This window comes from Stegodyphus dumicola, chromosome X1 (assembly GCF_044657685.1).
Source record: "Stegodyphus dumicola isolate Sdum_Otavi_A_Nest chromosome X1, ASM4465768v1".
NCBI lineage: Eukaryota > Metazoa > Arthropoda > Arachnida > Araneae > Eresidae > Stegodyphus > Stegodyphus dumicola.
This window is the reverse complement of record NC_140780.1, coordinates 183,023,085-183,043,271: the sequence shown is the minus strand read 5'-3', so window position 1 is coordinate 183,043,271 and position 20,187 is coordinate 183,023,085. Positions and strand designations below refer to the sequence as shown.

Sequence of the window (20,187 nt, the reverse complement as noted above, 5' to 3'; positions counted from 1 at the left end):
AAATTTGGCACCTACTGGGCATTTTGACATCTTAAATATTAGTAGGCTTTTTTTAAGCAGCTTACGAACTTGTGGTAAGTAGCTTGAGGTTAGAAGAACTGTTTTTTTTTTAGTACTGGCTTGCATGCAATGATTACTTCTGGGACACTACACATTGCTCTTTGTCTTTAATACAGGAGAGTACAAGCTATAGGCTTTACTGAATAAATTCAAAGCAACGTATTTTGTCACTTCCGAACAAAGACTGACAGTTGGTTGGTTATTTGAATAAGGCAAAGCACATGATGCTAGATGCCTTTGTAGAAGATATTACATGAAAAACTGTACCATACATACGTTACACTTGGAGAAAAACAATCATATAGTGAGTCCATTCGCCTGGAATCAAACTCAGGTCGAACGCCCAGTACTCAGCAGACCCAAACAAAGACTGGAATTTGCACATAGGGAAATCTTTATTTTAGGAACAAGACTACTAGGGAACAAGACTACTAGGCACCAAGCAGTAAAACAGGTGAACACTGATAGTTCAGCCTGGGTTTGATTCCAGGAAAACAGGCTGGCTGCATGTACTTTCATGGTTTTCCTTTGTACAAGGTGGAAGTGAGAAAATTCATAGTCCTCTATGAAGACATCATTCCCCTTTAGGCAGACATCCCTGTCGTGCTTTGCCATAATCAAATAAACCAAAGTGTATTAGAAACGTCATTAGCGAGATTACTTTACACTTTGCTGATTTGTATTTTGGCACAGCATTAATATTTCACATATCTCTAGGAAATATGTGAATGTGTGTATGTATACAGGGTGTTTCATGCACTTGACTTTTGGGAAGTGGTGTAATTATTTCATCCTTAACACAATAATAAGGACAATGTGCTGCTGAAGACAATGTGCAGACAATGTAGCTAATAGTGCTACATTGTCTGCATACAATAATAGACATAGACAATGTGCTGCTGAAGTGCATATGCACAGGAATTAAAATGAAATTTAATTTCAGGCAAATAAAAAGGTATACAGAACAGATTACTTCTCTAAAAGATTCGATTGGGTGTATTTTAGAATACCTCAAAGCTATGCCACTGTTCCAGTCTGAAGTAAAATTAGAAATATGAAGATCAGGAAGAACTGCTTGAAGCCATGACATCATCAATTTCTTTGGTGGAAAATTTGTCCGGCCTATTTGGTATCTCAGGATTAAAGACCATATGAGACCAAGGATCAGCTTCAAGTTTCCTTCAACTATATCAGTATTACCTACATTAAAATAAAAAAGAAAAGATTATTAAAAAAGTTATATTTTTATCATCTCAATTTCAAAATATATCAGTAGTACAGGATGGAGCGTGACGATGTTATGAAGGAATTAGGAAAAATGTTACAATTCATTAAAAATAGGAAAGGTTTTATTGCAATTTACCAACACATACATACACAAAATTTTGAAAATAATACAAAAAAAGTATTTTCCATTATAATAAATGTAATCTCGCAGCCATGCCTGAAAGTTTCCAATAACGAGTTGTAATGTAGAGACATCACCAATTTTATGAGTAACTCAAAGCTTAAGCTCTAGGATGAGTGAGAGCAAAAGCTCTTATCATTTCCAACAATTCTAGAAAATACGTCTTCCCATTACCTCATAACACATGAAAACTGTCACAGCCTCATTCCCTACCTTATAAACAGCAGTTTCTCAAACTATGGTATGCTACATTATTTTTGGTGGTACAATTTTTATACAAAAAATTCAAATGAACGTTCAGTCTAAATGTAAAACAGCACCTCATTTGAGACATACACTTTCTTACTCTTACTTATGTGGTACCAAATTTAAAAAGTTTGAGAACCCCTGCTATATAACATTAATTAAAAGAAGCAGTAAATATACATGCAGAAATAAATATGAGACCCAAATACTTGGTGTAAAAAATTGAGCAAAGCAATAATTTCTTCTGGTAATTCTAATGCATATATGTAAGGAAAGCATTTAATGATTCCACAAAGCATATCAGATAAGCAAAGATCCATATATATGGTTGTCTTTCCCTCCTCTCATGAAGGAGAAGAGGGTTACACAAAATCAAATACAAGCATATATTCCATAAATTCAGCTTTGGAAACACTGGAAACAAATGACTGTACTATGACACATAAAATGCGATCATAGTTTTGAGGCCAATGGTTGTATCTTTTTCACAATGCAAATGCTGGTTGGTTGGCAGTAGCCTCAAGTGTTTACTAACATTTTTTCAACAGTTCAAGCAAAAAGATGCATATACACTTTCAGTCAACATGAACTTAATTAACAAGGAACAAAACAATGTATGCCATTCTATTATTTAGACATGCAACACAGTAAAAACATTAGCTGCTAATTTTAACTAGATATTAAATAATCAGTAAAAGCAGCTATACATTTATACTTGGCGATGCAACACTGTTTTCAACTTCTATATTTCAAAAGATTTCCGAATTTTTTTAAAGTTTGTCCATCAAACAAAAACTTCATATTTAAGAATTTTTTCTGAATTGCTTATAGCGATTTAATTTTAAACTGATATCGTCCTTTTTGAATGCACAGAATCAACTCTTTTTCAAAATAATATGGAATTCAAGGAAGCTCTTTCCTTGTTAATATTACAATACTTCTATGAAACCTTTTGCCACTACAGACAAAGAACATCTATACATGTTCTTTGACTACAGATGATAGCTGATTAGTGTAAGGTGGCCCCCCATACTGTTCAGCATAGTGCGAAACTCGGATAATACGGAGTTTGTGATTGATGTGTTTTGCAAAATTACGACATTAAAAATGTATTTGTCTGAAAATCATCTGATGATATATGAAAAGGTAAATGACACTTGTTTACAGTCCCCCCACCCATGGCACTCTGAGTCAAAAACTATAATGCAGCTTTCAGACAGAGAACCTCATATGCTTTACCCGTAAACCAATAACTTTAATCTACATGAATATTTCGATATACGAACATTTCAAGGCTAAGAACTACACTTGATGTTCAGATACAGGAAAACTAACAGAAAGAAAAGATGTTTGTTTCTCAAGTGTAACATATTTTTAAATTTTTATTATTATTTATTTTATTTTTAATAGTGTAAAGATTTAATTTAAAATTTATTTTTAACCTTATAATGTTGATGGATTTTCACAAATTTATCTACTTTCCCAACACACAGTTCTCGAATATTAAATTATTCGAAGTTGATAACATTGTTAGCACCGAGTTCCAGGTTTAAGGTAAAAAAATAATAGCTTAAAACTTAAGTCCCTAGATACATAACAAGGATGTTCCTCATGCTTTTACCTATTTGCAGTGGCGGCTCGTAGCTAAAATTTGAGGGGGTGCTGTTCCAAAATAATTTAACCCTTGTTTTAAAATTGTCTAAAAGGAAACAAACATGTATAAAAAGAACATTTATTTTGAAACTTCATGAAATCTTACAAGGAAAAAAATTAAACATTTCTTAATGACTTTAACCAAAATTGTTACAGTTCAATCTTTGTCTAATCATTTAAAAATGAAATCCATTCTTCTTGTTTTAATTTGAAAGAAAAGATCAATAATTTTCTCCTTGATCTCTGGATGACAACTGAGGAAATTTTTCTTTATTGAAAGCAATGCAAGCGCTTTTAGTCTTTCCGAATTCCTAGTGCTTCTTAGAAAAGTTTTCATTCTTTTCAATGTTGAAAAGCAGCGTTCTGCCTCTGATGTAGTCATGGGAACTCTCAAGAGAATTTTTATCAGTCTCGTAATTTCTTAAAGAACATCATCTAGATTATTTTCGAAGATAAAGTTCAATCTCTCAATTAATTTGCAGTATTCATGGATATCAGACCTACAATAGAATACTTTTAGTTCAGTTTCAAGCTTTTCTTTGTCAATTATTGGATATGCTTCAGTGGTCAGTACTATTTCTTCCGTAGAATGTTCATTCCTAAAACTAGGTGGCCCACCAGCGGCCGAGCGGTAAAGTCGCTGAACACTGGTAGTTCGGTCCGAGGTTCGAATCCCGCGAACGGGCTGGCTGCATGGGTGTTTTTGTGGTTTTCCCCATGTGTAACGTGTATACGAGCCGGTTTTCCTTAGAAAGTCATCCACAAAGGCATCTCTCCTCTTAGGCAGATAGCCCTAGTGTGCTTTGCCATAATTAAATATACCAAACACACACCTAAAACTAACGAAGCATTTCATGTTTAACTTTAGCAGCTGCTAAGTGTTTAGTGGAAGAATATCTGTGCATTATATATCAATACATAGTATAAAGTCACATCCTTCCTTAGCTTCTGCCATCAGTGTCTTTGAAAAATTCTCGCAGTACTACGAGTTTCTTTATTCTAAAATAGTAATTTTGAAATTTGTTATATATTCGTTAACTTTAAACACACTAATTTCTCTGGATTGCATTTAGTTGTATGGTATTTCAACATGAGGCATCTGATAAAAAAAGCTCTAACCAAAACTTGAAATTATCATCATTTAGATATTTTAAAATTCCTGTTGCTTTTGAATAGGAACAGTTGTTTCGTTTCTTGTTGCTGTTCCGCATTCGATATTGATTGAATTTCAGTAAAGCAATTTTTTAAAGGTTGCAAATTTTCATTAACTCTGTTTATGGTCCGTATGATGAAGTTCCACCTTGTGGAGGAATACCACACGCGCGGAGTAAAAAGAAATCACGTTTCCAACAACATGCCAGAATTTCGGCACTGCAAGAGCGACAGTGATCTTCTTTCTGCCCACTCGCGTGCTGCTTTCTGTGTGCGCATGCGCAGAACAGCTAAACACCACGTCACTGCAACTGTGAAGCGCGCAGTTACAAACAAAGACTCGTACTTTTTTCACAAAGTGGGGGATGGCTACTGACATTAAGCTTAATGATTATGTATTGTAAAAGTATAAAGAAAGAATTAAAGACTAAAGGGCACACTATATTTAAATATTAAAAATAATAATAAGTAGAAATAGGGGGTGCTGCAGTTCCACAATGCTTATTACGAGCCGCCACTGCCTAGTTGAATTGTGGCAAAGAGAAAATTCTTTCCATACAATACTACCCCACTTAAAGGGCGAACGGGAAGGAGAGGAAGTCAGTTGCCATATACAGTGGTGATGAATTTTCATCCACCACATTTAGTCAGGCATCTTTGTAGAGCAACTGCGATTTTTCACAGGTGGGAAGTATGAGAAATCAGTGATGTCCTCACAGGGATCCAAACTGTGGACATCCCGATTGCTAGCCAAATATGTTTCAAATTATAGCATAAAAGCTCGTGCCAAGGAAGAAAAAAATTCCTTATAACCTTTAACAGTAGCATAATTATACTGACTTGGGCTTTTCATACATTTGATCACAAAATTATTTTTTCAAGCAGCTCTTGCTTTTTTTAATATAAAACAAGAAATTTTCATGAATTTAATTAAAAAATTGCATAACATATACTGAAAATCCGATATGACTAATTACAACAATAAAGAAAAATTTATAATTTTATTACAAAACCATGAAGACCGTCCCGTCTGCTTCCCCAGCATTGATCCTTTCGACCTCTTACGCAATACAAATTTTGTAATTTATGGAAAAAGAAAATTCCTTCCTTCCTAAATAAAATTATTCCATTACCCAAGAAATGATAAGGTTTGCATTACAGTTGGACTCTAGCCACTTGATAATAGTTAAGTAAAAAGAATTTTAATTTACATAATTACACAGCATATTTATGGCATATTTGTTTCGTATTATTTCGTATTTGTTACACAGCATATTTATGGCATTTTTGTAAACTTGCGTTTATTTATTTATTGCAATTTGTTTTATTTATATGAAATTGTTGTGTTTATACATATACTTTGTCACATGCAATCAGAAGAAATTCGAGCCACAAATCACGAAATTCGGCAAGAATGTACTCTGTAAAAGATATGCAAATGGTTTAAATTTCGACGCCAATGAGACAAGGGTAAGCGTATTGGCTCCTGACTCTAAATTTATCTTTATGATTAGAACTCCGTTTCTTCAAATAACGTTAATCCACATTTTAAATCAAAAATAATCTTTATTAAAGCTTTTAGCAACCGTAAACAGTTCTTAGACCAACACTGAATAATCTTTTATTTTTGCCATTCCAAGAACAACAAAAAACAAATAAAACGATATTAATCAGTATTTAAAATTTCTGTATAAGCCACAACAGTACTCCCTTCCCAGTAACTAAGTTACGGTAGAGCATATTATCACCTTTAAAACACACTATTTACAAAAAAAAAAAAAAAAAAAAAAATTGATACCAATGAGATATATACTGGTAGAGAGCCTATCTGCAACCTCCAACCGGTTCCAGCATTAGTGTCACGTGACTGCTGGTCGAATTCCGAAAGTCCGGAAATACTTTACATTCATTTCTATGGGACGAAGCAGCAGGCGACTGTAAGCCAACCGGCTGTCCCCCCAATAATGGTAAACCCCGGCAATGATACGCATGAGGAATTTCTGCAAAAATTATCAAAAAGTACTAAGGCTAAATTCTTAGGTAAAATTAATGGAGAACTATTGAAAATCTTACCCCCCCACACACACCTGAAGACCACCGCGTGTTAAGCGCATTATTCCAAAGTAAAAAGATTGACATTACGTTATCAATGCAAAATATGAACGACCCATTAAGGACTTGGAATGACAACAAATAAGCAGAACATAGTTAACGCCCTGCCTAAGAAAGGTTTTTCGATTGCCAAAATTACGCAGCTCACGAGACGCAAGACCAGAGCCCCAATGCCGCTTTTCATGGTTGAGGTGGTCAAAAATGAAAATGCTGAAAATATTTATTATGTGAAAGATTCGTTATTTTCTGTTGAAATTGAAAAATATGTCTCTAAAAACCAGGTGCCCCAGTGTTACAATTGTCAAAGCTGGCACCATTCATCGGAAAACTGCTTTTTCACGCCTCGCTGCGTGAAGTGTTCTGAACAACATAAAGCGGTTGATTGTCCAACGAAGGGAAGAATTGCTGAGCCAAGGTGCAGCAACTGCAATGGAAATCACACAGCTTCGTACAGGGGTTGTAAATTCCCTAAAAATAAACCACCCATGAATAGAAAAGATTACACTGTAAAAAAACAGAATTTCACATGCTCAAATGGCTAAACGTCAGCAAGAGCACCCAAATTTTACACCTTTCGAAGGTCCCACCACGTCGTCTTCTGCTGCACTAAATGTACAGGAAAGTGAAAATGTACCAGAAATTAATGCTAAGAATAATAGTCAATCCAATGGTCAGGCCAGTAGTAATGGCAATTATAACAAGAATGCTAATAGAAAAATTGTTATGCAAAATTATACTGACAAAAGTCAGGTTTTTGAATTCGCTACCTTTATTAAACATATATCTAATTTAAATAATATTTTTGGAATCCAGAATATTTCAATTATGAATAATGTATTTAAAAAATATATGCCTAAGCTTAATGCTCTTACTGATAGTATAGGACAAAATGTTTCTATTTTTTTGAAATTATAAGTGAAATTGCTAATCATGTATCTGAGTAATAATAATCAGTCTTTAACAATTGTTACATGGAACGCAAATGGATTGCTCCCTAAAGCCTTCGAGCTCAAGGAGTTTATGCACGAATTCTGCCCCGATATTCTACTCATACAAGAACACATGCTTGTATCTATGTTAACTACAGATGGGATCGACCGATGGTCGGGAGATATGCTCCCCAAGGAAATGCACGAGGAGGACTGCTCATTTCAATTAAGCGCTCCATTTCTCATCATATCACACCACTGCCACAGCTTTTAGCCATAGAAGCCTCTATTACACTCACTCCAAACACATCACGACCATTCACTATTATCTCGGCCGATGCTATTCGCACCACCGGTGCGATTAGCCGCTTAAACTATTCGCACTAACATTAACCCCGCATGCGCATTGAGTTGCCAGATCCGTCATTTGAACCCAATCGAAGGGAACAGATTCCACGTTTGTGAACTGTTGTAGTAAAGGCGGGTTTCTACCTTGGCGTAGTTTATCATTTTTTAAGCGTTGGCGACTTTCAAAAGTTTAGAAAGGAAAATGGGTTCCTTTTCTTATAAAAAGAAGGAACACATTTCCTTTTATTAAAGCATATATAAAAAAGGGCAGATTTTAATGTTCGCAATGTTTATCCTTTTCCTGAACGGTTGCAATAGTTTAAATTACTGATTTTTTGGGCGGGGGGGGGCAAAATCTTGTTTACATTTTTTGTACTTAGAATACATTTAGCTTTAAAGATGTGTTTTGCGCAATCAAGACTTTAATTCATTCCTCTTTGAAAAATTTCGTCTGAGAAAAAATAATAAAAATTAGACAGAGGATTTCTGTATAGAAAATTTAGACATGAAATAAGTTAAAAGCGATTATATGAACTACTAAATGCATTATTCTGTATGCCTGCTTATTTCTTTTATGGAAATATTTGGCATTTTCAGGACACAAAAAGTACTTCACAGAAATTTGAAATATTAGTACAAACACATTAATAAATTATATTGAAATAAATAATGGGATGTAATTTAAAAGACAGAAATAATTTAATGCAAGAGATTTAGATTTAAAGATTTGCACACATAAATGATTTATCAGATTTTATAAGGTAATTCATAAATAACTTTGATTTAACTTTGATTCATAAATAACTTTGATTTCATAAATAACTTTGATTTTGAAATATGGCATTTGAACCTATACATATGTGTGGATACTGAAAAAGTGATGAATATATAAAAATATTATAATTTTCAGTAAGTTTTTTCATTGAATAATAAATTGTGACAGTCCTATGCTATTAGACTAGGGTCTAAGTTTGCATAAAAATTCCTCTGTTAAATAAAAGAATTTAAGTAATTTCTGTAGCCTTTTTGTCAATACATTAAAGATTTTTTAACTAATTACTCGTCCTCGCTTGCAATTAGAACCATCATTAAATCCGTATTGTATCTAATGATTTCCTGAACATTATCATGTATATAGATTGACTTCGTCCTTGTTGTAACTGATAATTATTACTTGCAAATTATTCTCTTGCTGTTGAATTATTAACAGCCCTTTCTATTGCTGAGTTAGGGTTAACAGCCTTCGCTCTCGCTACCACCTACGTTACGGAAATCGGCTTAAAATGCTGGTACCTGGGCTAATTGTGCGCATGCGCAAACGTAGGTAGTGTGAATAGCCTTTTAGCTATTCGCACCGTCGGTGCGATTAGCCACTGCGCTATTATCTCCATCTATTTCCCTATACACGCACCAGCAAATTCTGTAAAGACAGATTTGCAAACTTTATTAAATACTTACAATCGAGTCATTATAGGTGGAGATTTTAACGCACACCACCGCAAGTGGAACTGCTGGGATATTAATCAACACGGACGCATTATACACAAATTTTCCCAGGCGGCCAACGTTAACCTAGCAGTCCCAGTTAAACCAACACACTGTGGTATTGGTAGACCATCTGTAATTGATTTCTTCATTCTAAAAAATATTAATAATCCTCTTTACATTGAAAGTATGTCAGAGCTTTCGTCTGATCATAACCCTGTTATGATGGAAATCAAAACCAATACCTACGGTACAATACACAGAGGAGCCCTTATTACGAACTGGGCAGGTTATGCCAAAGCTCTAAGCAACACTCGGTACACGCCCAATACAATACAGACGAGAGATGAGTTAGACGCCTTCACAGAAAATTTCATCGAAGAATTGCACAGTGCATTAATGAAAAATTGTAAAAAAACGAGAGAAGAAAAATGATTTAAAAATAGTGCCATTAGAGAACTTGTAAGAAAAAGAAATCATGCCAGAAACAATGGCAAAGGTCCAGGTGCCCGGCCGATAAAGCTCTCATAAGCAGATTTAACCAAGATGTCAGGACTCTTATCAAAAAAACACGCACAACTCGCCTGGGCCAGATATTTATAATCGCTTTCAGCAGATGATAGCTCTGTCTGGAATGCGGTTGCTAAGTTTAAAAGACGCAACACGAATATTCCGCCCATTAATGGCTCCTCTGGGATTGCTTACACTGATTTTGAGAAGGCGGAATCTCTTGCAGATAATTATGCTTCTCAATTTCGCACATACAACATCCATCACGCACAAACAGAACACGTTGTGTCTTCCCTCATTACCCAATTCAATTCAAGAACAAACACTAACAACACACCCTTAATCATGCCATCGGAAGTTAGTAGTTATATTGAGAAGAGGAAAAATAGAAAAAGCCCTGGTATAGACAAGATCAGCAATAAGATGATCAAAGAAATGGGTTCGAAGATGCTATGTAAATTCACGAAATTAATAAATGCCATGCTCAAAATTCAATTTCCCAACCAGTCATTGCTCCGATCTTAAAGCCAGGAAAAGATCCTTCCAATGCCACCTCATATAAACTCATCAGCCTGCTTTCCACACTCAGCAAGATCGCTGAAGCTGTAATACTAAAACGGATCCAAGACTTCATCGGTGATAATAATATTTTGATTCCTCAACAATATGGATTTAGGCAGAGGCATTCAAAAACACATCAACTGTATCGTGTTACAGAATTAATTGCTGACGGGCTTAAAAAGAAACGTATAACTGGTGCCCTCTTTCTTGATATATCGAAAGCATTCGATTGTGTATGGCTACAGGGTCTCACATACAAGTTAATAACTCTGGGTTTCCCAGACTACATCATAAGTATCATTAATTCTTATCTGTACGATAGATACTTTGTCGTTCGTTATAAACAAGCTCACTCCACACGCAGAGAAACCCTTGCAGGTTTGCCTCAAGGGAGTTTACTCTCACCTACCCTATTTTCAATTCATACGAACGACATTCCACACAACCCCCTCACTACACTAGCATTATACGCAGACGACACTGCAATCCTGCCCAAAACGCGTCTATGGCCGCAGTTGTACAAGCATTACAAGAACACACCCATGCATTAGAGTTCTGGATGGTTAAAAAGAAAATCAAAACTAACATCGAAAAATCAGAAGCGGTGTACTTCACCAATAAAGTCAACATAGATCTGAATATAACTCTGAAAATGTATGACCAAAATATCCCCTGGACCAAGTAAGTCAAATACCTTGGTGTTATTTTAGACCAAAAACTCACTTAGGCCCCACACGTTACATATATTTTGAATAAATTTCGGGGTACTTTACTCAACCCCTTCATTTCCCGAAATTCTGGTTTATCTATAGACAATAAAGTTTTGGTGTATAAATGGGCGTTTTCGTGGTTTCCCCCATGTGTAACGTGTATACGAGCCAGTTTTCCTTAGAAAGTCCTCCACGAAGGCATCCCTCCCTTTAGGCAGATAGTCCTTGTGTGCTTTGCCATAATTGAGTAATCCAATCCTTTTTTACGTTATTTTATTGTTTGGTTTAAAATGTATTTTATTGAGATTATTTTTTGTTTGCGTATATTGTAGAATTGGGTGCTCCTTTGACTTTTTAAGCGAAAATATATCGATGTGTACATGGACAAAGTAAAGGGAGTGCGCAATGCAAGTTTGTGCAATTCTGGGAATTTTTTTTAAGTGAAAATAGGTCGACGTGTACATGGATAAAGTTAAAAGAGTGCGCAATGCCATTTTTGTGCAATTGGGGGATTTTTTTAAGTGAAAATAAGTCGACGTGTACATGGATAAAGTTAAAAGAGTGCGCAATGCCATTTTTGTGCAATTCGGGGATTTTTTTAAGTGAAAATAAGTCGATGTGTACATGGATACTATGTTTGTGCAATTGTTTGTCTCCTTATTTTGGCTTTGTTTAGCGGCACGCTTCGCAAGCCAAAAAATTGCACAAATTCGGTATCCATGTACCGCCAAAAATCGCCAAGGGGTACCCTAAACTATACTTTTACCGTTTTTTGAATTGTTTGAAATTCATTTTAATTATTTTAGTTTATTTTGTTGATTAGTGCGTAGTGTCTAGATTGTGCAATTCGTAAATTTTTTTAAAGTTGAAACAGAACGCTGTGTACATGGTATTCTTTGAAAATTATTATTGTTATGTTAATTTATTAACGCGAGGTGTGCGTAGTTCGTAGATTCGTTTGTTTTCTAGATTGTGCAATTCAAAGATGTTTTTTTAAGTTTAAACAGGATGCTGTGTACATGGTATTCTTTGAAATTTATTGTTGTTATGTTCATTTATTAAAGCGAGGTGTGCGTAGTTCGTAGATTCCTTCGCTGCCTATGATTTTGCAATTCGTAGATTTTTTTTAAGTTAAAACATATCGCTGTGTACATGGATTCTTGTCAAATATTTTTGATTAGAAACTACGTTTTTGCTATCTAAATTTTTTGTTTTTGTTTCGGATTTTTAGCTTAAATTGTGTGTTCAAAACGTGGTTTTGCATGTTCGAAAATCGCGTTTTTGGAGACATTTTAAGTTCGAAATGTTGAGAAAAAATTTAGATAGTAATATGGCAGCGTGGAGTTTCTCGCCAAAAATGTTTGGCGACTTGAGGGCGCATATTAGAGTAGTTTCTTTTCTATAAAATCAATTAAAATAAAAAATAATCTGGACTATAATTCTGTCTTATCTACGATGCTGTTGGAAATTTATCGTAATTGAAAAAATATGATGTGAAAATTTACAATATTTTAAATAGTAATTATTTAAAAAAAAGAGAGAGAGAACTTTTAACTATAATATCGGTTTGTTTTGTTTAATCCTAATGATAAATAATGAGTTGAAGTTTGTTATCGTTTGATACATATTCAATATAAAATACTTATTATAGTTAATAAGATGTATTGATCCCCCATGACATACACATGAGTGTGGAAGTCAGTAATTAAGATTGCATTACTTTGTTCAAGCAATATGATCTCAAGAAAAGGGACGTGATGCTCATTTTAGAAGTTTAACCTACATGCAGTGTAATATAATTCAGTTTGTTAGATTTTTATGAAGAAAGAATTGTTGATGGCAAAATCAAAGTAACTTTGATCAACATTGCCTTGAGCAGAAATTTTTTCCCATCTACCATCATCAGCAAACTAATCTGAAAGTGACTCAAATTTTCTTTTAAATTAGCACTTGACCCTCTTTTCTCCAGAAGGCACCCTTTGCTGTAAGCTGATGCATTACAAATTCTGTTTTAGAATCTACTATGTGCTATTGTAAAAGAATTTTAAGAGAACTTTAAGGTGATCCAAAAGAACACTTCTGATTCCCATTCCAATACAGAATTACAAAATAAGAAATATCATGTAATAAAAAGTTGAAGGGGGAAAATGCCCCCCCATATACAGACAATTGCATTATTGTTTTGACTCTAGTTATAGGTATATTTACATTTCTTTCCAATGAAAAATCACTACACTTTTAAAATTTCATGATATTTTTCAGCATTTACTTAAAGAATTCTTAAATGCTATTGAAAAATTACCATTCTTAAGTACGTACCAAAAAAGTACGCAGTGTTAATACAAAAATTACACTTTTTAAGGGACAATAATATTTTATTAATTTAAAAAAAGGGGGGAATCAGATTTATTCAGCATTTTATTAACACCTTCGAAACTCTTTTATATAGCTCACACTATATATAAAGGTTTATAATTTTAAACATGTTTGGCTCACATTTTATAATTCACTTTTTGCTATTTAAAATCTATAAATGAGCTGAAAATCTGTATACTAGTGTATCTTAGCTAATAATGCATGAATCAATCCTAATTTTTTTTAATTTAAGCTAATGCATAAGAATGATCTGGTAAAGCAGGAATAAAGTGGCAGTGAATTCAAACTTACCAAACATTATAAGTATAAGGAATAAAATGGTAATGTCAACAGATTGCCTATACTTAAAAGTGCCACCTATTTATAACTTGATCACATCAATATTTGATAGCAGAAGTTTTGCTTTCATAGTAATATTTGTTTAATTTAAGATTTTTTAAAAACCTTTTCCTTTAAAACTACTTTTTAGCAAAATAACTATAGAATTTTCTTTAATTTATAATGAGGATTAAGTGTGTATTAAGATTTTTAGTAGGCGTTAAATTAAAATTTTAAAAAATCCTTGAAAACAGGCCTTAACTTTTTGTTGCATACAAGATTTGGGTTTTTTTTAGGTTATTTAATTACGGCAAAGCCTCGAGGGCTATCTGCCTAAGGGAAGGGATGCCTTCGTATAGGACTTTCTAAGGGGAACTGGCTCGTATACACGTTAGACATGGGGAAAACCACGAAAACACCCATGCAGCCAGCCCGTTCGCGGGATTCGAACCTCGGACCGAACTATCAGTGTTCAGCGACTTTACCACTCGGCCGCTTGTGGGCCTTTGTTGCATACAAACAGTATATATATATAGTTTGTCAAAAAAAAAAAAAACCATCAAAACTATATCTGAGTGAACTTTTGCAGATTTGAATGAGACTTTCATCATTATATCTTTACTCGTTTTCACTTCCTATTCATAAAAGCATTTTTCTTTTTTCTGTGAAACAGTCAGTTTTATTTAAGCCCTGTACTTGTTAAAATAATAGCATATATTTTTAATTTCTAGTTTGTATTTTATTTACACTGTTTTATAAATTCATTTTTTAAAAGTAAATATCACATTGTTTATATATCTATAAAGATTTCCATGGTTTTGCAAGCTAATTTTTTTTTTTTTTTAAATTTATACCATCTCCAAAAAAAATGTTTGATAAGTCAAATTTCCCATATCAGAGCCATATATAGGGTATTGTATTTCATAAAGTTATTCATGTAGTATATAATAATACCTAGTTTCTATATTTCGGCTAAATTGTGTGTTTTTGTTTTAAAAAGCTCATTACTTATTCACAAATCAAAAATAGAAAATTTGGAATATACTTGACTACCATTTTGAGTAGGTGATTTTTGGTACTTGTTCCTGATATACCTTAGAAAAATTATTTAAATAAATAAAAAAGCATTAATCCACTTAAAATAAAAATATACTACTTTGTATGAACACTAAACGTTTAAAATATGAGCAGGACATGCTTTTCAAACGAAAAGCTTTATTTCTTAATCAGATGCAAGTTGCATCCTTTGCAGCTGGTGAAGGCCGAATGCTTTTTGTTCAAAATGTACGTCCTACTCGCGTTTAAAAGACTAGTGTTCATACAAAGTAGTATATTTTTGTTTTACTTAATTTTTGAGTGTTTGTTTGTAATTAGTCCACTTAATTTATAGTAAATATTATATTTAAATGCACATTTTCATAATGTGTTTATTTAATTGGGATACAGGAATAAAATAGAATATGTACTCTCATGTTTGAATTTATAATTTAAAAAAAAAAAATTATTTTGGAAATATACATTTTACAGCTGATCTGCAAAATATGAAATTTTCCTAAATTTAATGTACAGAAGCATACGGTTAAGGCAGTAGCTTCCAAGTTTGCATAAAATTATTTTCTGGACATTGCTGAGTTTATAAGCACTTTAATATGCAAGTAACTGAATAAAATGGGCCTTTACAATCAGTGAAAGATCTTTTTAAAAATAAAAAATTCTTTACTATCGTACATTTCCAGAACGCAAGTACTCTTGGTAACACCGAAAGGTCAAAGGTAAATGAAATTCTTCCAGAAACTATTTCTGACTTTAAATTAAGTAAAATTATGTTTACTTAAATATCAGAAAGTAAAATATTTTTCTTTAATAAGATTTCAGTATAATTTATCTTTTTGTATCATAAACTATATTATAAGTTTGGGCAGTAATAGTTTATAGTTCCAGCTGAAAGTCAACAGTCTGTAAGTATATATTTCATCAATTGCATAAATACATATATTACAATGTGATTTTCTTTTTCTCTTTAGAATGCAATACATTAAAAATAAACGAGATTTTTTTACCTTCTCAAATATTATAACAGTAGTGCAATTAATTTTTAAATGTTATTCAAAATTAAAGTTTCTATCTCAATTTTTTAGCATTTATTTTAGATTTTATTCCTAAAATTATTTAACCTAAACATCTTAAACAACGGTGCAAATAATTTAAAGCGATTATTAAAAATATAGATAAAATATTCAGGATAAAAGGGGTTAAGTTATATCTAAAAATAATAGTAAAAAATCGAATAACCTAATTCGAGGTCGCTATCTGGCGACTGCCAGCAGAAGGAAATAAAAAAAACTACCTGCCATATCAAAAGTGCGCCAAACCGGCTATGAACAGCCTAAGCTATCACTCCCCAAGAGCGCCAAGACCATAAGTCACGTGGTATACGTTGGAGACTGTCTAGCAGACGAATTCCCTGTGGGTGAGCCGTCTACCTGTTATATGAAGTCGTTGATTGATACATGTAAATGCCTAATTCCGAAATTGCATAGGAGGTTTTATTGTTCGTCCTATACGCGACTGTTTTGCAGGAAGCTTTTTAATTTTAGAAGGTAAGTTTGTTGGAGGTTTGACAAGTTGTCTTATTGACGTTGTTGATTGCTTCGTAGTAACGTCTGGTATTTGCATTTTTATTGTAAAATATTTTTCTTTTCTGTCAGCTACTTGAAAAGGACCATCGTAAGAAGGTTATAATTGCTGTTCAACTCTATCTTTGCGAATAAACACATGTGACGTTGTTTTGAAGTTTTTAGGGACGAATAACCACCGATGATTTGGGGTAATTCAACATGCTAGATATGCCTCTTAAGAATTGGCCATTTCTGTGATGCTCAACGATTATATACCTTTCTCGAAATCAGATAACTCTGCACTTCGTGGCATCTTGTATGTGACTAATGCCAGTGTTGGTTCCTATACGATGTTTAACGGTGGAGGGCGTGACGTATATCAGAATCATAGATATCGGCATTTGCGTTCGGTGTCCAACTACTTATTGGTATATAGTATACATATTAACCTAGTTTTCTTCTCCCCACCCCAGAAAGAAAAAAGGTAAATCAAAGAATTCTTATAGATTTTCCTACAAAACACAATTCTTTTCAGAGATAAGATGAAATTAACGGAATTAAATTATTTATTTATTTATTTAATAATGAGATGCATAAATAAAGCACGAAATTTAAAAAAAAATCACTGAATTCATAATTAAATTTAAAAAATGTCCTTCCATCAAGGCTTTACTAAACGATATTGGTCACTAGTAAGAGCGTCAGTCAGCGGTCCAGGATCTTTAAAATTTAGTTTCTGTTTTTAATTTTACATCTTTAAGATCTCGCCTTGAAAAAATGCAGAAACTTTCTTATGTTTTAAATAATATAGGAAGATCTAAAAACCTAATGAAAGTGAAGGACAGAACATGTACCCCGTTAGACCCTACGTAAATGTGGTTCCAATCACGTACAGGTCATGTAATATTCAGATGCGTGCTTTTCTTGGCTAACATCCACCCCTGCAGTACGGATGTAAATATGGAGGATATTTACGGTCAGACAACGTTTGACTGACTCTTTTTTTTTTTTTTTTTTCTATACCCATACTCATTAAGGAAACAAAGGATTTTTATCATTCCTTGAAACTGCGCACTTAGCACTAAGGGTTCGAATGCGGCAAGTTTCTAAGAACGTCTTTATATCAGGCCTGAAAGAAACTCATATAGAAAGGGACATTGAAAACATAAAAAGGATTAAATAAAATAAATCTAATAGCATCATGTTGCCTCGATACTAACTGGAAATTAACTAAACATTAACGGAAAGATAATTATTGATGGCGATGGTGCAGGAGAAATTGGGGTGAATACTGGAGAATCAGAATTTGATTTGGTTAGGAAGAACGGATGTTACACACACACCTTTAAATCAGAAGTTCCCAACCGATTTTTGCTGGTGGGCCCCCTGAATAATTTGAAGTATGGACTTCATATACGCATATGTAATATACCTAAATGAAATATTTATTTGTAGGAAATTAAAAGTTAATAATTCAACTGTTAAACAATTCCTAAAGGAAATATTTCTTCTCTGAGGTCATTGAAGAAAATTAAATAATTCCAATATAACATAAAAAGTGTAAATCATAAAGTTTAAAAATTTTAACTGATAAAAAGATTTTTACTTGCACAAATATAAAACGAATTTTCAAACATACACAAATTTATTCTTAAAACTATTGATAGGATCCCATTAAGTAGGCAGACCTGTGACTGATGTTTTTGTTGTTTTGAATTTTTGAAGTTTTTGAGAGTGATACGCAGTACTGTAAAACGTGATTCCCTACCAAAGGAGCAAGTACACTTGCTGTAAGTTGAAAATATAAAATTTAATGGTTACTTCCCTTGAGTTTTATAAAACAGATGAACATCACGTCAAAATAAGGCACGTCAGTAAAACCATATGATGAATAATATATGAATGTACTTGACTGATATAACATAAGTTGAGTCTACTTGACATTTCATTTCGTTGGGCAGGTACTTCGCGGCATAGTTAATTATCCGGGATACTGTGCTACATTCCTGTAACAATCTAGTCTTTCACAGCAATATTCCATGCCTTGAAACCTCCACTCCACGATGGAATGATTCACGGTTGTTGGCCACGTCAATAAGGCATATCGGAAGGATACGCAGTCTTCACCCACATCGGGACGACACGCAGTTTTCATCCAATTTCTTGGACTCTATCGCGAGATTATATACTTTATCTGTTTCGGCTTAGCGCAGCAGCAAAGGTGGAATTCAAATTTTCGAACAGTTTTGATATTAGCGTATTAATATCCAGCTCAAATTTTGCGAGTCAGACGAAGATCACTCCTTTTTACTATATAAGTCAATTTATGATTTTTTATTCACAAATGTGCTGCATAACTAAAGCCACGTTCAAAATAAGATGACGGAAAAACAATGGCATAGAGTTTAGCTTTCTTCCAGAAAAGTGGATACTTACATGGAATGCCACCATTCTTCAATTTTACTTTTTGTAAGAGGTTCAGATGCACCACTGCTCATTCCAGTATCCGCCACTACTTGTAGGTGCATATAAAATCATAGTTTACTAGAATAATAACGTCCAGTAACACAAACAAATTTTACCATAACTATACAGATTACTCAACACAGAACGAAATAACTACCTCTGACTGACTGGCTTTTTCTAGATTAGTTGTTGCTTAAATAATGATTTCTTTTTCAAGAACTGTCTATGGACAGAAAGTTTTTCTCTTGTTAACTAAAGAAGGTCCAGAAACAAATTTCTGAAACAAATTTCGTCACGAACCCCTTAATTCATACTAAAGACCATTGGAATATATATTTTTCTTGTGAACCCCCACAAAGCTTCTACGTACCCTTGGATGTCCATGCGGACTCTGGTTAGGAAATACTGCTCTAAACCAAGTGTTGTTGCTGTATGTCTATGTATTTCATGGAAGAATGGTTAGCAGAGCCTCAAGGAGATCGGCTTTCACTTCAACCCCAATTTTGAGAGAAAGTTCCCCGGCTGGGGTTCGAGTGTATCCTACTCCTCTCCCCTACTACAAAACCAAACGAAAAGACTTTCGTCTCGCCATATATTTAGAGTGCCCCCATGCCGGAAAGACTAATTCATATCCATACAGATTATGAGAATCACAAACCGCAAGCTCCCTGCCACCCAGCTAAAAATAACCTTGCTGACTCTATCTACTTTAATAGAACATCGGACGCGGGATTTGCAAATGATGTTTTCACTGATGTCTCTAAAAATCCAGGGAGCACGGGAAGCGGATTCTGTATACTTTCTGAAGGAGCATTAACGTATGGGTGGAAAAGAAAGCTCGCTTCTGAAAACTCCATCTTCCAGGCGGAGCTTATAGCTATCATAGGCATAGAAGAGAACGACAAAGCAGATCTTGTTGCAGTGGACTCATCCACTTTACAAGAAGTCCCCACCCTCAGGCCAGTCTCGGACCTAAAGAGCCGGATATTCCATCAGCTCTCCTAAGACTATGGCAAGAACGCTGGGATCAAGCCTCCACAGGGAGACAAGTATACAATCCCATTCCCAAGGTCAAGACAACAATCCAAACCAATAGTAATTGCATTACGTATTTCGTCACTGGTCACGGGCCCTTCCTTTCATACCTCTGCTGCTTTGGCTTGAGAAAGGATGGCAACTGTGAATGTGGGGAGGGGTCATACATATAATTTTGTATTCTCCTGCCCACACACAGA

At 34.1% G+C, this 20,187-nt stretch overlaps 1 protein-coding gene across 2 annotated transcripts in view; it reads right to left on the bottom strand.

Annotated features, from left to right (window-relative positions):
• jbug (filamin-type immunoglobulin domains fbug) overlaps positions 1 to 20,187 on the bottom strand; it is a 347,148-nt gene that overhangs the window by 235,055 nt on the left and 91,906 nt on the right. For both annotated transcript variants that reach the window (XM_085807591.1, XM_085807590.1), the window contains exon 2: positions 1,071 to 1,260. In XM_085807591.1, the coding sequence (XP_085663717.1) occupies positions 1,071 to 1,260 (190 nt within the window). The remainder of the gene's footprint in view (positions 1 to 1,070; positions 1,261 to 20,187) is intronic.